At 38.1% G+C, this 19,236-nt stretch overlaps 1 protein-coding gene across 1 annotated transcript; it reads left to right on the top strand.

Moving 5' to 3' along the window:
- The first annotated feature begins 2,782 nt into the window (after window positions 1-2,782).
- LOC114148942 (interleukin-1 receptor type 1-like) lies at window positions 2,783-18,059 on the top strand. Its single transcript, XM_028024451.1, has 12 exons — window positions 2,783-3,091; window positions 7,009-7,075; window positions 7,558-7,804; window positions 12,343-12,526; window positions 12,646-12,796; window positions 13,042-13,107; window positions 13,713-13,839; window positions 14,094-14,242; window positions 15,148-15,285; window positions 16,369-16,533; window positions 16,727-16,860; window positions 17,596-18,059. Exons 2-12 carry the CDS (start codon window positions 7,012-7,014, stop codon window positions 17,842-17,844), a joined length of 1,674 nt encoding a protein of 557 aa, XP_027880252.1. The 5' UTR covers window positions 2,783-3,091; window positions 7,009-7,011; the 3' UTR covers window positions 17,845-18,059.
- Window positions 18,060-19,236: the final 1,177 nt, after the last annotated feature.

Genomic DNA, 19,236 nt, shown 5'->3' with positions numbered 1-19,236 from the left:
CCAAAAAGTTGTAATCTCTTCCATTGGAGAGAAATGACAAAACCCACTTTGCGTGTCAAGGTTATGAGTGAAGGACATTTTTAAAATTATTTATTACAAGCAAATCTCTGTTTTTGTATTGCAGCGTTTTGCTCAAACCTTAACGGATGATGTGAGCAGACACAAACCAAGCAGCATCTGTCACACGTCCTGGTTCCAGAGCACAATTTAATGGAGAAATCTCTTTTTTTTGTGTGTGTTACACCACTCAAACCCTTGAAAAGGGCCTCATTGTCACCCCAATCTTTAACTCTTTCCACAATTTTCCTCTCAGATTTAAAGCAAAATGTAAATAATTCTGGAATCAAGGTTCAACAAAAAGCCAAAAACAAACGTTTGTTTTCCATCAATGCTGAGAGAAATTATTTGGAGAGAAACCCAATAACCCTAATCAGGCCACGCTAAAGCAAATGTCAGCAGCGGTGGAAAACTGATGGCTTGGCCTTGATTGATTTTTTATTTTTATTTATTTTTTTGTCATCCGAACCCACGGGTTCAGTTCAATCTAATCAGAAAATCTGGTTTCTGTCTCATTTCCTGTGCCGAAGCAACCAGAAGGAAACGGTGCGACTCCCTCTGAACAGATGATGCTTCTCAACAGGTTTGCAGCTCTCCACACATTTGCGCCTCACTTGACGGGCAGCTTAGAGGAATTTTGAAACGAGCCTTTCGTATCTCTGGGTTTGGAATCTGAAACTCTGCATCGAAAATGTCCAATTTCAACCTCACGGACGTAGTGATACGATGGGCAAATACAAGGCGAGACACGACACAGAGTTCATAAAAGTGAGATGAGATTTTAAAATGATTTGAGGTGCTAAATGTGACTCTGTTTCTCTTAAATCTTACATTGTGTTTTACATGTCTGTTTATTGAGAGTTTATTAATTTCCCATCTCATTTAGATTTACATGTCCATAAAGAGAAAACAAACAAAAACAACAACAGCTCTTTTAAGTATGAGCAGATTTAAACGTCTAAATGAAAGCGAAGCAGGAGTCATTTTGTCTGGGTGGAGGATTCTTCGGTCCCTAACTCAAAGCATCAGCGGTTCAGAGTCAGACATCTTTGTATTTTCTTTGACAGTTTCTGGTTTTAAAGCTAGAAAAACAGGAGAGTTCAAATGTCAGATCTTTCGGCTAATCGTTTAGCCAAAGTAAAGTCCTGCTTTTGTTTTAGGGATTTCGAAAAAGTCTCTGTTGTGTTTCTATTGTAACACACATATAGACGACAGTAACGCATTAGCTGTGTACTCACCGAGTTCTTGATGTATGAGGTTAAGGAAGTGAGTGGAATTCATGAATTCCATTTATTAATACCAAAATACAGCTGGTCCATTTCTTATGCCACCTTTAGGAGACAGCAGGACAAAATGGCAACCCAGAAGAGTTTGTGATCCCTGTGTGTCCTCCTTTGCCCCTGGCTCTCATTTGCATTTCCTAACGTCATTTCCTTTAGCTTAGCAACTAGCTAAAAGAGATAAAAGGAGAACACAGAATTACTTATTGTCAACAGTTTCCATCAGTGTTTTATTTATTTTTTATTTATGTGCATTTTGAAAGCACAGCATTAGTAGAAGTAGTTGGAAACAGCAAAATTTGAAAGAAATGTATCATTTGTGTTTGGTTGTTTTGGCTTTTTCCGAAAAAGAGTTTCGGGAAAAGAGTGCTAAACTAAATGTCCCCACCCACTGGTGGATCCGTCTCTCACCAGAGGCTAAAAAAAAAAAAAATCCAGCCCAAACCTCCATCTTGGAGGGGAGGACTCTCTCTCTCTCTCTCTCTCTCTGTTTTTCTGAGATTTGTGGTTCATGCTAGTTTGCGACTTCCACATCTTGTTTATTAAACCCAAGTGAAGCGTCAACCTCTGCTGAAATTATGCTGAGTGTGGCCAGATGTAGCATGTTGATAGTGATGCCAGGAAAACCAGTCTACACTCTAAAAAGAAATGAGTTGAACCAACTTAATTGAATTACTTGTTACCAATTGGAGCAATTCAATTAAGTTGGTTCTACTACATTCATTTTTCAGTGTACTTTGAAGAACTAAAATAAAATGTTAAAACATACATTTAAAATAATTTAAGTTCTAGCTGTATTTGAAGTGCAATGTGAGTGATAATGTAATTTTGGATATTTTAGTTTTTTAGTTTGGTACAGCTTAAACGTCTGAGTTGAATCTCAGTAGAATTACGCCAAAGAGATTTGAATTATTTATTAGAAAATTATTATTTTTTGAGTAAGAGTGACTTAAATTTGTCAAGTTAAACACACTTAATAAATTAAGTTATAAAACCTAGTAAATTTAGTTGGATAAACTTAGTAAATTGAGTTGGTCAGACACGTCACAAAAAAGCACTGAACTCAGCTGTTTCAAGTAAAGTCAAAGTAAAAAGATCCTTGAAGTTAATTTAAGTTAGTTAGATTTCTAAATTTGAACACAAATAAGTAAGCTGTCATCAATAAACCAAATGAATTAAGTTAGATTAATGTAAAAAAAAAAAAAAAAAAAAGTCCATAGATGAATAATGAACTACATCCAAAAACACTTTTTATAGTGTAGTCAGAAGGCACTTGTTTTTTTAGTACATTGCCTATTTAGACGTTTATAGTTGTATGAGATTCCCGGTGTGGTCTATTTCATGAATCCCACGGACGTGGCCGGGTTTGTTCCTGGATTAATTCGCATCCAGGAAGGAAAACAAGCCCATTAAAACCAGCACGCGGCTCATTTATGGCAGGACAGGACCGCGCGCTGTGAGGAGGAGAGAACCGCGAGTCAGGCCCAAGAACTGTGAAGACCTTCTTCCACAGAGAGGATAAAAGCAGCAGGATTGCATCCAGCGCGGTCTGCGCTCCTGCTCCTCTTCCTCTGGCTCCCACTAAGCTGCTTTGGCTCGTGAGCGCGAGCGCGCGCGTGTAAGCCTCATTAATTTCCGTTTCTTTGTTGTTTTTTTTTCCTTCTTCCTAGCAATAGGGGAGGGTCGATGCCAAAGATAAGAGCTCGAGCGAGCAGCAAACTTTTCTCAGAAGTCATTCGACCTGAGCAGTGGAGGTAAGCAGAAACTTACATTAAATGTACAAGCGCTCGTGGACTGCTTGCTTTTACACAAACCAGCGGGCTGCTGAAAATCATCAAACGCTTCATTTAATTAGTGAATTTGGCAAAATGTGCTGTTCCTATTTTTATTGTTACTGCTGAGGTGCGAACAGAGGTGGGTGGAGTACCCAAAAACTGTCCCCCAGTGAGAGTAGCACTACTTCCACATATTTCTACTCAAGTAAAAGTAAAAAAGTAGCCTTAAGTAAGAGCAAAGCAATTATTTGGGTAAAAAAAGCATACTCAAAGTACTGAGTGAGTGATTTTCGTAATTAATGTTTAGCAATTACATCTTCAGCAATTACCAAAATATAAAGTTAAGTGGAAGTTTTGGTATTTTAAGGAATAAAATGACAATAATTCTTGTCAATAACAAAAAAAATAAAAATAAAAATTAGACAAATAAAGATGTTTCCAAATCAGTTTCTTTCAGTAAAAATTTTGAAATTTTAACAAAAACTGCAGGTGTCTGGTGAATGTTTGGTTGAAACATGTTTGGTTTTCAATCTGCGGCTTGAGAATCCATAAATGTTACTCAAATAAGATTAGCTATACTTCATGGTGAAATTACTCAAGTAAAAGTAAAACGTACATTATGGTAAAAATACTCCTAAAATTAATTTTGTTTTCAAAAAAGATACTCGAGTAAATGTAACTAATTACTACCCGACTCTAGGTACAAATAAAACTTTTGTTTAAAGATATTTTATTTCAAGAAAGGCGAGTACTAGCTAAATTTAATCAGTTACAATTACTTGAGGAACTGGGGGGAAAAAATACTTCTAAGTAGTTTTCCTTCACCGTACTTTTTAATTTTTACTTGAGTAATATAATCACGCTGCATTGCTTCTTTTGAGTAAAATTTCTGGAAACATTAACCGATGTGAGTCACACTGGACATAGTTTAACCAAAAACATGCAGCAGACACATTAATATGGAGAGCCATTTCATTTCATTTCATTTCATTAAATAAATAAATATATAGGGGAAATAAATAAATAAATGTGTACAATAAATAAATAAATTAGTAATTGGCACCTTTATTCCCATTTATATTTATTCATTTATTTATTCCCGGATTTATTTCTGCCTGGCCTTTTTTCATGTCCCTATTTTCCTTTTTCATTTGTCCGTTTCCAATTTGGCTGAAATGGCTCTCCATACATAAACACACCTAAAGTTTATGTTAAAGTGAGATTTGTTTCACAAAAGCCTCGTTGTTCTGGTGTTATTTTCTATCTGCAGAGCCTGTTCTGCCATTTCTACTAGTTTCACAAGTTATATATTGAAAAAGAAAAACATTTGGAAAATGTTTCTTCTGACTGGCTCAATTTGACATTTAGTTGCAGTGGTATTTACTTGAAATATTGGTTTGATTTTAGTCTTTAAAATGCTTGACTTTGTTTATAACTTCATGTTTTTGAGTGCCTTCCTTATAAAGTATTACATCAGCCATTGTATGAGAATGCAAGAAAACAAAACCAGATCTGTCAGTCACACTTTGAACGTGTTTGTTCAAACATTAACTTGCTTTATTCATATCCAACCAACACAGAGGGACAGCCCCTCCATGTTGTACAACAACATCAACATGCACTTGGAAGTTGGGATCTGATCTCTGTGAAACTGCAGCAACTTTTGTTTTTGTAAAAAATCTGGGAAGATTTTCATTATTTTAAGTGCAAAAGTTTCGACACCGACTTTTTGAATTTGAGGTGAAATGTGGTTTGAAGGTGACAGTTCATACAATGTCTGCTCTAATGTAAATTTCCAAATGGCCTTTAATTGTGCACAGTGGCTTCATTTGATTAAGTCAACTGTAAATCAAATGTTACAGTGTCCTCTGTACAGAAAATGATCAAAACGCAGCATTGTTACGTGCATTTATGACAAGCTGCACAAACAGCCGAACGTGAACGCTAATATAAAACCTGAATTATCAGAATGTGTTTTCACATGCTAAAAAAAACCCAAACCGTCTTGACACAAAAGCGTCAGTAAAACTTGAGGATTAGAAGATATTCATAGATAAATGGTGGATCATTTCAAAAGTTTACTGAACTTTAAACCAGTAGAATAGGTTCATTCTCTTTAAATGGCATCATGACACGAGTTGACAGCTTTTAATCATTGCCTGTGTTGATGATCTCAGGAACATAATAAGTGTTTCAGAGCAACTGAATGGCCTGCTGAAGACATCCTGTAAAAAAAGTCTTGGTCAGATTTCTGACCAGGTGTTTCTGGTGAAGCATCAACTTACAGAAACATTGCGGCTTGTGTTGAAAACCAACACCGGACTATTCTGTAACCACGGCAAGGTATCTTTTTGTGTGTGACAGTTAGCTTAGTGTTGAGAGGGAAAGACACCCTAATGCTTTTGGTCCAACACTAATTATCCATCACAATATTTTTAGCTGCATATGAACGGTTTATTGCGTTCGTAAGCCATTAGGGATTCTTTTCAACAGGAAAGACGTTTGTTGAGCTTCAAGACTCAGGAAATGGATGCAAGAAAATGGTTACATGCTAACCCTTTCATGCATAGTGGTCACTACAGTGGACAGCTATCTAAAAGCCATTTTCTTGTGCTTCCTGTGGATTTTTATGTTATAAATGCACACAGACCACTGAAGTGGACACTAATGCATCATAAAAGATACCATCAACTACTGGCCATCAGCTGCAAATGCAAGAAATTATTTTTGTTAAATACAATATGGCCGACAGACAAAAAAGCAGGAGAACCGACCCGGTCCCTCCTTCTACTGTAGACGACTCTTGCAAGTAAAAAAAATATTGTGACATCAGACAACCCCTAAGGAACAATACTACTGATGTATTTTTCAAATAACAACTTTGTATTTGGACAAAATTACAATTGATCACATAAAAAATAAAAAATAAATTATTTTTACAAAAAAAAATTCCCACCTTTTTTATGCCTTAAGAAAAGAATTTTAAAAAATGGAAAAAAAATTCTGACACAAAGGATCATAATTCATGCATCAGAGGGCTAAACAGCTAACATCTGAAAATGTGACAAACAAGACTGTATCTCAAGATCACCTAGTCAGCCCAAAGGTCACAAAACTCCCAAAATCTCACTGTCAGAGAACCGCAGCAACGAGTGGCGTCTTGATGTCCAGGAGCAATAAGTGTAGAGATCACCTGTGTGTGGATCCAAATTATAGTCGTGTAGCTTTATGTGATTATTGAGAATGGTAAGTTAAAATGAAAGACTGCTTGAAATACAGTGATCATGCTTGTGTAAGATGAGCCATTCAACCATAACAGTGAAGCTACAGTCACTCACAAAGGAAATGAGCAGCACCTCGTTAGCTAATTCGGTGGTATAAAGTTACATCATTCTGTCCCTTTTTCAAAATAGCTGCTGTAAATTTGAACCACTATCAGTCAAATCCAGATGAAATTGAAACATGACAGTATGAGAATCGACCTGCACAATCTAAAAACTGTGAATCCACACTTCTCTGTTTTCTGTGGTAGCACTGCAGTGAAAGCCCATAAAATGTCTGGGTTTTTATTGGCAACAGTTTCTGGTTTATTGTATTTATAGCTGCAACCCTACCCCCAAAAAACTGGACGATATTTTTGCAGTCTTCTAGTTTGTGAAACATGATTTCTGATAAGGTTCTGCGGAAAATGATTTTGTAACTGCACAGATCGTAATCATCTGCTGAGACAGCTTTCTGATGAACTTTCCAGAGCCCCTGTTGTCTAACAAATCTATGTATGTGTAAGAGAGAGAAAAATCAGATTATTTAAACTACGTGTGTGTGAGAAGCAGACAGGAATTTGAAGACAAGCAAATGAGTGTGAACAGTTTGAGAATGAACTTTGTCTCTTTCAGCTAATGGACGTCTCCAGGCTTCTGCTGTCCGTCGTCATGGTGATGTCCACGTCTGATGGGACACCAGGTAGTGTGTGCACAAACGACATCGACGAAAGAAAAGAGAAAAGTTATTAGTCTTCATCATTTATCATAGGCAGTCACACTCTTGAGGCCAGAATGAGATGCATGATGTAAGAAACATCATCAGCTATGTGATGTGACTGCAGAGTTTATGGCTCATGATGAGACACAGTTCATCATGTAAACATGCACAACCAGAGGCATACAGAATAAGCACACAAACCACTGAGGCACAGCATGGCGCTGTCTTTGTATTATGCTAGCGCAGGGGTGGGTACACACTTGGTCCCGGTGGTTGGGGACCACTGCCCTAAATCCTTAAGAAGGAAAGTAAATGTGTATCTATAAAGCACATTTCAAAAGATAAATCCCACAAAGAGCTTTGCAAAAATGTAGCCAAAAGAAGGTAAAATTAAATGTTGTAGTACATTTCGATTAAACATTGACCATTCTTGTTTTAAGTATCTTCTTTATCCTCATTTTCAGAAGCATCAGATTCTTCCTGCTTTCACCTGGACCAGGATAGATATAAAGTTATTAAAGGTGAAGCATTTTATTATGTGCCCTACGACGTGGATGACCCCAACCTGCCTGATGCTAACATTACGTGGTACAAAGACGGGTCAGAGGTCATGAATATCACCACAGACGAGGCACACAGGATTCATTACCATGGAGGAGCGCTGTTTTTCTTAAACATCAGCACTAACGATGCTGGTCACTATTCTGCCAGGTAAGGACATTTCTTTATGTTCAGCTCTGGAGCTGCTGTGACACTGCTGCTTTGTCTCGTGTGGTGATATGTCGAAAAATTAATGTTACATGGATTTAAATATGAGGAAATTTATGGATCATGTTAAACCTTAACCCTGATCATGTGTTTGAAGTGTCACCCTTATTGGCGTCGTTTTTACCTCAGATTAAAAAGAACTGACTCCCTTTCATAGTTCATCGCCAACATATTCTGAACTAAATTCACAGCTCTAACTTGTACTAGATTTTATTTATTGATCATAATTTGTCTGAAATAAAGTTTCTGAAAATATATAAGTCTTGACATCATTCACAAATTACACAAATATGTATTATCCCGGTGTCTATCTGGGGTTTCTCCTCCTGTTGTCCTTCATCGTGCTTTCTAGTGGCTTACTTCCCAAAACAGCTGCTCTTATTTACGTATTTTAATAGTTTCATCAACAGAAAAAAACCCATTTTAGTATAAATCACTCCATTTAGATTACATTTGTAAATACGGCCACTGTTAACTGTCTTATTAACATCAAGTCATTATATGCTATGAGTTTTTTCCCCTCTCTTTTCCTCTTTGCTTCTCAGTCAAAAACCCACAGGAATTATAAATAACTGCCAAATACCTGTAGTTGAATCTGTCTTATTCACTATTGCCTGTACCTTACAGGCAAACGCTTGGCAGAATCATTAGGAGAGGATTTTTAATGAGAAAACCTACTTACAAGTGGAAAAACAAAGGGAGAATAGCATAGAGCAACATGGTGAAAAATGCGAAAGATTGGATCTGACAGACTACAAGGCAAAAGTATAAATACAGAGGAGGGGGATTACTAGGTAAATGATCAGGTGAGTCTAATTAACTGATTCGTTGCAATGGTTTAGGAATATATTTCTGGGGCAGCTGATGTAGACGACAAGTAAAGCCTGCAGGGCCAACATAGGAAAAAGACTGATAAGAACAGACAAAATAACAAATTATGTAAAATACTAAAAAAAATGACAACAGAGAAACACAGGGATGACTCAACAACCATGAAACAACATTTGAGCAAACACTATGAATATCGAAACAAAGGAATGAACTGACCACAGAAAAACTGTCTAAAATTTACAGGTTCTAAAACTGAAGATTTACAGTAAGATATTGACACTGAATAACATTAAAAAAACTGTTTCCGTATTCTTTCAGAGTGCATGTTTTTCTGCACACCAACAGTGTGTGATCGGTGGCAAGATTACATTTATTTAAAGAACCGAGAAATGATGAGCTCAGCAACAATAGTTGTGCTTCCTGTTAGTAAAAATAACTAATCTATTGGATCTGGTAAACTTTATTCTGCCATGTTCATCATCAACATGAGCATGGTGATGTTCATACTCTTTCATAATGAAGATTATGAAACCCATAACATGTGCTGCAGGCAAACTGAAGAGTTTGACGACTTTATCAAGAGCCTTAAGTAGCAAGGTGTGTGGATGCATCCGTCTTTGTCAAACAGTCACTGAGTTGGTCTTCTATTTGAGACCACAACACTGAACTTTCTTAGTTGCAGCTCTTTAATTGAACTGATTACCAAGCAAAGCCTTTTCTCTGCAACACATTGAATTGACTTAAGTGCATCAACAAGGGAGAAGTTATCAGCGACACAGATTGTGTGGAAGACAAACAGTACTATTGAGTTCAGAAAACAGACAAAGGTAGTTTTTCGCCTGCAGGTGTGCTTCTGACAATGCTCTTAATTCTCTGTGACTGCCATTAAATGGAAGAAAGCCGCCCATTGTTGTCCATTAAAACAATGAAGTACCCACCTTGAGTACCCCCATCTGATTTCCAGAAGACGCATCAGTGAATGTAACCGTCTCTAATTTACTGTTTTCCTAGCCTGGTATAAATCCAGCTCCTCGTAGAACGTTTTGCTTCGCACAGAGGGTCTCAGCTACTAAGAAACGATTGCTTCCTGGACACTGTTGAAGTTTTAAATTTTACCCAAACACCACTGTTTGGCCACGACTTGGGTAATGCACCAATACGAAGCTACAATACCGGACATTGCCTGCCGTGTAAACAACTGTCCTCATTTGCAAAGAGAGACGTGGCAGTCCAAACAAGGCAGCTGCTAATGTTCAGTATTTGGAAGTGTGACCAGCTCTGACTGAACAGCGTTGTTCAATTCCTCCTCTGCCGTTTCACAGGCAGACTACAACTCTTTATTTCATTTTTCTTTGCTTCATCAAATGACACGTCCTTATTCGTATTGTGACCATCTGCCTGGACATGAAGATCTCCCAGCTGTGAGAGATCAACTGATCCACTGTTGCCTCTGCAGGCTCAAGCAGCTCCACAAGCCGTACCAGTTCTTGTACTTCACAGTTGCTTTGCTGTCATGCCCCAGGACTTTTGCTTGTTGTGATATGCTGTCTCCATTTATGAATGTTACAATTTAGATCTGGTAAACTTTATTCCGCCATGTTTGTCACCAAAACACATGCAGCACAGTATAAATCTCATGGCATGTGCTTAGCAGTGGTGTCCAAAGTCGGTCCTCAAGGGCCGGCATCCTGCGTGTGTTGGTTCTCTCCCTGGTGGTACTAACCATTTCAGCATGTCAATGTTCTTGACACTTGGCTCTTCTATAGAGCCCTCATTTGCAGACTTTCAGATACTCTCTAAAATTTACAAGCAACAAGCCAAGAACATAGATAATTATCTTTCTATTTTCACATCTTACAAGTCCTTCATTGATAAGATTTTTAAAGTACAATGAATACACAGTACATCAGTCTTACTTTAATCAAACTGTTGCTCATTTCTTACAACTAGTTACTTTCAACAAACATTTTTTTCATTCTTGCTGGCCTTAAGGGTCTTTTGAGCACAATGGATTTACTGTAACCTGTGTAGGCACACTATTTATCAAGAGAGCTAAAAGTAAATCAGGAAGAACGAAAAACTTTGTGCACCTATGTGGTTAGCTATTCTAGCAAACACAGTCAAAATAGCATCCAAAGGTGTTACATGGCGGTCAACAAACACCAGTAATTACTCACTTTTTACTGGAACTTTTAAAACTGCTCAGTTTATTATACACACAGATAATGCTTCAGCAACCACAACAACAAAAAAAAAAAAGTGAGTTTTCCCTTCTCCACATCAAGGCAGGAAGTGATGTTTTAGTGCAGAAACTTCCCTCATGTACGGGGAATTTCCAGAGATTGTGTTATTAGTGACAGCAACATTGTTAGTCGACCAAAACGCAACATTTTTGACCATTTTGCTGTCATGTTTAATAGCATAGCATTGTTAGTCCACAAGCTGATAGCTGATGGTTGGTGGGGTTAGCAAGACAGTCTGCTCCTGTAGCTGGTCTGCAAGTCGTTGGCTTAGCAGACACACTGTATGGATTTGGTTTTTCTGTGTATTAATTTAGGTTTCTGTGTTCAGTTGAGTCTCCACTACCCAGGTGTGTCCTGTTTCCTTGATTACTCTCTTGTGTATTTAATCCCACCTGTGTCTGTTTTTTTCACAAACATGAAAACTAAAACAAACCCAAAACATTGATCATAAAGACTGATAAGTTTGAAGTTCTGTGGTATGTAACCCTTGTCTATTCTGTCAGTTGTCGTGTTTCTACCAGTGTGAGTCATTGCCTCTGCTCATCTGTGCAATCTGGATTATTGAGCTTTTTTTTAATTTTTTTTATTGCCCCGCAAGGGTTCTTTTTGTGGGCTCTAGTGTCCCTTTTTTTTCAAAGTAGGCTGACAGGAAAGGGGGAAGGAGAAGGGGAAGACATGTGGTAAACGTCGTCAGGTCCGGGAGTCGAACCCGCGACAGCCGCGTCAAGGCCATGTTGACTCTGAATGTGGGTCGCGCTAAACCCTCCGCCACCACGGCACGCGATTATTGAGCTTTTTGTCATTAAATCATCATTGCCTTCACTTCAACCTGGGTCTACTGCTTTTCTCCTCACTGTCTACACCCCACTTCATGACAAAAAATCCAGAGAAAAGTCTGGTTACTGAGACATTATCTCTGGGATTTCATTTCATATGATGAGAAATGTCATCGGTTAAACATAACTTTTAAAATTAGTTAATATACCTTGTTACCGGTTATTGGCCCATGACTAGATAGTGTGTTGCAGTAATTCTGCACTTTTACTGTTAATTGAACAGTTTTTAGTCACAGCAACAGATCTGAGGACATTTTTCTCATGACCTATCTCTTGACCTACAAAAATCAACCTCTTTTTGTAGTCCTGTCAGTTGAGCACTTAAGCTCTCGATCCTCAGGGCAGATTCTCTGAGCTCCTCTCGGGCCATGATAGCTGACGCTCCATTCATCTCTGACAGATGATGCAAGTCTTCAAGTTTAGCCTTGTAGGTGCTCTCCATGTTGTCGTTGTAGATCTGGATCTGCTCTTCATTCTGTGCTCTCATGTCTCTCTGTATTTTAACTACCAGATCCTTTTTCTTCTTTGATGTCGGAGATCAGCTTATCTGTGAATGTTTCTTTCTCCACAGGCACATTGAGTCATCAGGTGAATGTTTCTACTATCATCTGAAGATCGAGGTCTTCGATGGAACAAGTCGAGAGAATCTGACCTATGGATCTATCCGAAACTCTGACCAGAACAAAAACATTCCTTGTCCGCAGCCTGTTAAAGACACATGCAAAACATTTAACGGGAACTTCACCTGGTTCAAGGTTTGGGAATCTGATTATTTTAATGAAAACACATCACAACAGTGGTCAGTTTCTAAAATGTTAACAGAAGATAAAAAATGTTTCCATCCCTTCTGACGTCTTCCTCGTTTTTATTGCAGGGCAAGAATCTCATTCCTGGCCAACACAAAGAAAGCCTGTGGGTAAATGATGCAACAAAAGACGATGAGGACATCTACACCTGCATATGTACCTGGACTCACAACCACAAGGTGTACAACTCTTCTGGTTCCAGGAGACTTTTTGCTCTAGGTGAGTCCTTTTAGATGGTTGGGTATTCAGAGCCAGACAGGAATGTGCTTTGCAATAATAAATATAAATGAAGTGAAAAAGTATTTGCTCCTTCTCTGATTTATTCTGTTCTTGCTTCTTTGTCACATTTGTTTCATCAAACTGATATCAGATTCTCACTTTAGTTGATTTCAGTTATATGTAGTTTTTGTTCTTAACAAGAAAACACAACACAGTGAAAACTTTTCAACTCTGCTCCCTTGTAGACACACGCAACTTTCCAAATGCAACAATTGTCTCTCCATCCAGCAAGGAGCAGTTGGCTGATGAAGGTAAGAAAACTGCTTAAAACATTAGAAAGGCCATAAATCCCTCCCTTAAAGTTTGCGTCCCGACTGCTGGTGAGTTCTGGTCTGAGACTCTTTGCCTTAAACCATAATAGGGCTTTAAAAATATACTTAGGATGGATTTTCTCCTTTCTCTTTTGTGCTGCCTTGTTCAAATACTCATTGTCCCTCCAGTAACACAGATTAGCATAAATTACAAAACAAATATAAATAACTAAATACAATTTTGTTGGCACCAAACAGACAACATTTAATGGCATCTGATATTGTTTATTCCACACATTAGTTTTAGTCTAACTGTTGCTTCAGGTGAATATTTTATTGAATTAAATAGCATTCATAAAATAATATGTTAGCTTTCACCTTTTACCATTTGAAGTTATGGACACATTTTTATATAGAGAGAGACAGATTACTATTATTTCTATACTGTAAGTTTATTTATTCTTTTATTACAATATGTTCAATAAAGTCAAACTCAAAGGTTTGCACTGATTAAAGTTTCAGTAGAAATGAAACATTGTTATAAAACACACACACAGTGAGTGGAAACTATATTTTAATGTAACAAACCATCATGTGTTCAACAGGCTCCAGCGTGAAGCTGAACTGCACTGTTTACTGTGGGATTAATGCAGTAAGGGACTGTGAGGCCACATGGTTTATTAATGGAAACCCAGCAAAGCAGATGGACGGATACAACGAAACCACCACGTTGTAAGTCTGAACATTATGTTAAATATTTTGTGATAAATTTAGCTGAAAGTTATGGATTTTTAACTTGTCCTGAGGGGAACCAGTATGCCTTTAGAGTATTTTATAATTATGTATTAGAAAAATGGAAGAAAGTTACATATCCATTAAGAAAATGTACATTTAAATGGATGTCCTAGTAATTATGTCAATACTCAATAAGCATTTATACACCATTGATGTTTATATAACTTTTAATGAAACATTTTATTTCTCAGAGAGGTCGAGGATCCTTCAAAGAGAACCTTCGCCACAGCGACCCTGACCATCCAAAGGGCTTCAGCCAAAGATTTCCAGCATGAGTTTAAGTGTCAGGGCTCAGGATTTTATACAGTAACCTCTGCAACTTTAACTCTGAGGCAAAGAGGTTGGTGTCACCATACCTTCCTTCTGATGTTCCCCTAAACTTTTCAACTTCTGGTCTGAGATATGAGTTACGGGAGCTTATAGTCCTTAATGATACTATGCTAATGTTGCAAAAAGAAAAAAAGAAAAACTAAATCAAATATAAAAATAATTAATGTAGAATCAATAATCGGCATTCTGTCATATCCATGGCCGTTTGGGTCGGGTTTTTCTTTATGTTTCATTGTTCTTGTCAAAATCTTCCAATTTCTCTAGATGTTACCGTATTAGTTCATTTCTCTATTTTAGTTTGTTTTTGTCTTCAGTTTTCTGTATGTTATTTTCTTTAGATTTTTCCCAGGCTTGCTGTTTGGACTTCAGATCACTTTAGTCTCAGTTAAGCTTCTGTCTTAATTAGACTCCTTCCTCAATTTCTCTTTCATTCTTCTGACTAATCTTTTGGTTTCTTGTCACTTCACTACCCTGCTACGGTGGCCACAGGGGGTCAACAGAACGCAAAAGCCACAACACAACGGGAAAAGGCCACAATAGAAGCAATGTTAACGAAAGTCATGCAAGTAAAGCGTATCATAATTTCTGATTTAGTTAGCTTCTGTTTTAGCATGCTTTCGTGTTTAGCATGACTTCTGTAACTTTTTGCTGTTGCATTGAGGCTTTTGCATTTTGCCCATCACGCTCATGCATTACCTGGCTACCATTTACATTTATTAGAAGAGCACTTAAATAAACAAATGCCTCAATAATTTTTTCTGATTTCTAAAACCCAGTGGGTGGCCTGGACGTTGGTATTCTGATGTCTCTGGGAACATTTGGCTTAATAAACAATTGGTCTAATTTCTGTTCTTAGCTGATTTTTGTTGGATTTGTTAGGAATCTTGTTGAAACATGTTTGTATTTGTCTTCCAGAGTCCATCACTCCCCTCGTCATTTCAGGGACGTGTGTGTTGCTGATTGCTGTGTTCGCCGCTGTGCTGGTGAAATATTTTGCCATTGACCTCGCTCTGTTGTTCAGGCCCTACTTCCCTCCAGGAAGATGCAATAAAGGTACGATAGACTCAAGGTTTCAGTTTTTCAAAAGATGAAATCTGGAGATTTCTATCAATTGAAGCAAAAGGCTCCAAATAAATAAGCTGAATTTAACTCGCATATCAGTCTTTTAAACCAGTCACAAAAATGAACAATGCTAAATAACTGCTTTTTATACAGTTGTGTTATAACTTTCTGTTAATATCACATTCATTTTGGGTCTTTCGTGGTTAATTTGAGCCATTCTTCTTTGGGATGGAGTGGTGATACAACAATTTGAACAAATTTTGAGAAACAAAAGTCTAGCGCACAAGTTTGAATATGTGACATTTTTGCAGAAAATGCAAACTTAATTTGTATTGCTTGACTTGTCTGCACGTTTCAACCGTCTGACCCGAAACGTTACACTCAGATTAAATGAAATTGGTTATGGTGATCAAGAAAAACCCCAAAACGAGAATGTTTTTAAGTGCATCAAGAACTGGAAGGTGTTTCTTCATCAATGGCATCTAAGAAAGAAACACTTGGTCTGAAATTAACACTATCAAGCTGGACAGAAATTTAAACAAACCGAGTGGAATACTAAAGGAAGACGACCACCTAAAAAAATTTACCTCAAACCAACTGGGGAGTTTCACAACTCATGTCTGGTGGTGGTGAGTGAGCAACAATCAGAGGTTTGCCTCAGAATCTCCTCATTGCTCTTCAACAAGTGGCCTGAAATGGAAAATAATATGGCGGTGAGAACCCCCCCCAAAAAAACAAGACGTTTACTGGGACCACATCCAAATCATGATCTGATCAGACATGATAGCTGAGAGCTAAAATCCAGCATGAGTGAAAATTAGCACATGCAGAAAACAGCTGTTTTTCCTTGCATGTAGTGCAGCGGTGAACAGTTTCAACAAAGCAAAAAAAAAAAAAAAAAGGCAAACTTTGCCTTTAGAGTGTAAGAGGCTGAAGAACTGGGTTTACTGTGTGTTGTGTTAAAGGAGAGGTAAACAGTTCAGGAAGCTCGTTAAGGCAGCTGTGATTTAAGTTAGCAGAACAAGTCACTGCCTGCTGAATGGGAATCTTAAAGATCTTGTTTGTGTGACCCAGATATGAAGATGTACGATGCCTACGTTGTTTACCAGACACAGAGCTTAGACAAGGAGACGGAAGACAAACTGTCCAACTTTGTCACAAAGACTCTGCCCTCGGTTCTTGAAGACAAGTGTGGATATCGACTCTTCATCCAGGGAAGAGACGACATACCGGGGGAAGGTCAGTAATGTCTCCCATTTGTCCTCGGGTTCGGCTTATAGAGCTTATAGTCTGTCTGCGGCAGAAAGACGTCGAACAAGTTCAAGGGGTGTGAATACTTTTGACAGGCGATGTTCAGAGAAATAAGAGAGGCTTATTGCACATCAGTGGATGAAATGCACTTGAACTAATAAGTATTTTTCTGATCCATCAGATCGTGTGGAGCTGGTGGAGAGCTGCATTAAGCAGAGCAGGAGGCTGATGGTCATCCTGACACCAGGATCCGGACTTGAGATGATGGAAAATCCCACCTCAGACCAAACCTCAGTGATTGGATTTGACTGGCAGGTAAAAGAGTCTGGGGGCTCAAAGGGGATGGAGTGGGATTAATCCAGTTCGTATTCTTGTTTTAATTAAATCTAGGTGTTTACAATGCTAACAGCAAGGCAGCAAATCACATTGCAACTCGATATTTTTACATTAGTTTTTTCCAAGAGCTTTGATGTATTTCTCTGATTAGAAAATTAAATGCAGTGGTGGGAAGTAACAAAGTACAAGTACTTAGTTACTGTACTTCAGTACAATTTTCATGTATCTGTACTTTACTTAAGTAGATTTAATAATGGATACTTTCGACTTTTACTCCACTACATTTTACAGTATGTATCTGTACTTTCTACTTCACTACATTTCTACAAAACCGTCGCGTTACTCGTTACATCCAAGTCGCATTGCATGTGAAGTTCAGGGGCTTAACGTGGGGCTGTAAGGACTGTCAGGACTGAACTGTGAATGACAAGCGTTTGCAGGATATCACCCAGATTTTGCAATTTGTACCGCTTTAAAATTGTCAAAATGTCAAAACCGGTGTGACTAATGCACCAAAGAAAGTAAATATAAAGCGTGATAAATAGTGTATCATAGCAACAGCTGCCTCTGAGGTGAAGTCATCTGCAACAACCATGGTCTCTTCTTGCTATTATGAACTGCTGGCTAGTCGTGGTTCAAGCACGTCTTAGATCACAATAAAATATTTTAGTTTTTCTAAACCGGTGAACTGAATGCGGTCCAAATATTCTCCAGGTCGGGCTTCACCACGTGCTGGTGCAGAGGGAGATGAGTGTGATTCTGATTCAGCTGGGAGAGATGGGGCCACGAGGTTACACGCACCTCCCTCCAGGCCTGCAGCACCTGATCCGTCAGAGCGCCCCCATCAGGTGGTCGAGGGGCTCACGGACAGCCTCCAAGTGGAACTCGCGCTTCTGGAAGAGAGTGCGATACCTGATGCCAGCCAGACCTGCCAGAAAACATGGTTTGTCTGCTGTCATCTAAAACCGCCGAGCTTTGAAATGTGAATATGGAAAATTAAACTGAAATGACGGACAAATTCTCTACAATGAATAAAGATGAAGGACTTTATTAGGAGTGTGTTAAATTTTAGTTCTACTTTAACTCTTCAAATGTAAGATGTACGTTACAGAATGTGTTTTACAATCTGTGAAACATCTTGTGTGACAAATTAAAGCTTCAATGTCTCACAGACAGAGTTGGGTAGTAACTAGTTACATTTACTCAAATACATTTACTTGAGTAACTTTTTTGGAAAAAATTCACTTTTAGGAATATTTTTTACTACGCTGTACTTTCTACTTTTACTTGAGTAATTTTATTATGAAGTATTTCTGCTCTTACTTGTAACATTTCTGGATTTTCTACCTACTGAATGAAAAACAAACATGTTATAACCAAAAAATCACCAGACACAAACACACGCCTGAAGTTTTTGTTAAAGTTTAATCAGTTTTTTTATTGAAAGAAACTAATTTGGAAACACCTTTCTTTTGCCTGATGTTATTTTTGTTACTTACATAAATTATTGTCATTTAGGTCCTAAAAATACCAAACTTTCATCCAACTGTGGCACTGTTGACATAGATCCTTAATCATTCAGGACAACTGGATTCTTCTTTCTGTTTCCTGAAGAAGCTTCACTTTTCACTCAAAAATTTTCTTCCATTTGATCACAGTGTCCCAAAGATTCAGGTCATTTTTGGGACACTTGTATTAACAAGTCCATTATGATCACATGAGTCACTGACCCGCTCATCAGAGCTTACATTGCCTCTTATGAAATGCCGCCCGATGTGGCCAATGTGAAGTGTTTTGGTCGCGTTTTGCAATGTCTGATTGATTGTGAAACCGCCAAGGGACAAATGTCAAGGCTTCACTGTCCAGTGACTCAGAAATGTGTTCAAACTTCTTGACTCTTTCATCATTTTCATACTATGCAACCACAAACTTTGGGTTTATTTTAATGTCATGTCTTCGTGTTGCCTTCTCAGCAACCCTAAACACACAAGGGTTTGGATGAAAACAAGCCCATGTGTCGCAGCGGCCCAGTCAAAGTCCAGACCTAGGAATCCTTGGCAAGGTTTGAAAGTGTGAAATGCAACGAGAAGAATTAAATTTTCCCATTTGTACAGAGACACAACCAAAGACTTTAATCTGGAATGGGAGCAAAACGTTCAGCAGGTGTGAATATCATAATTTCCTCACGTCTGCAAATTCAATCATTTCTAATATTTTAGGTCATTTGGGCCAAATGACAATCAACGGTTTGTGGTGTTAAATAAAAACCAAACATATTTAGGATCGAATTCTTTTTGCTGTTAAGTGCTGACGTTTCAAAGAGGATATTAATCAGCTGTTCGGTCATATTTTACT

This window comes from Xiphophorus couchianus, chromosome 7 (assembly GCF_001444195.1).
Source record: "Xiphophorus couchianus chromosome 7, X_couchianus-1.0, whole genome shotgun sequence".
In the NCBI taxonomy this organism is placed as follows: domain Eukaryota; kingdom Metazoa; phylum Chordata; class Actinopteri; order Cyprinodontiformes; family Poeciliidae; genus Xiphophorus; species Xiphophorus couchianus.
This window is presented reverse-complemented; position numbering and strand designations above follow the sequence as displayed.

Excerpts from the sequence above, each read along its gene's own strand:
- LOC114148942 (XM_028024451.1), top strand. The coding sequence starts at position 7,012 with ATGGACGTCTCCAGGCTTCTGCTGTCCGTCGTCATGGTGATGTCCACG. Across the intron at positions 13,108-13,712 it reads GGAGCAGTTGGCTGATGAAG|GCTCCAGCGTGAAGCTGAAC; the intron begins GTAAGAAAACTG and ends TGTGTTCAACAG. Across the intron at positions 13,840-14,093 it reads TACAACGAAACCACCACGTT|AGAGGTCGAGGATCCTTCAA; the intron begins GTAAGTCTGAAC and ends TTTATTTCTCAG.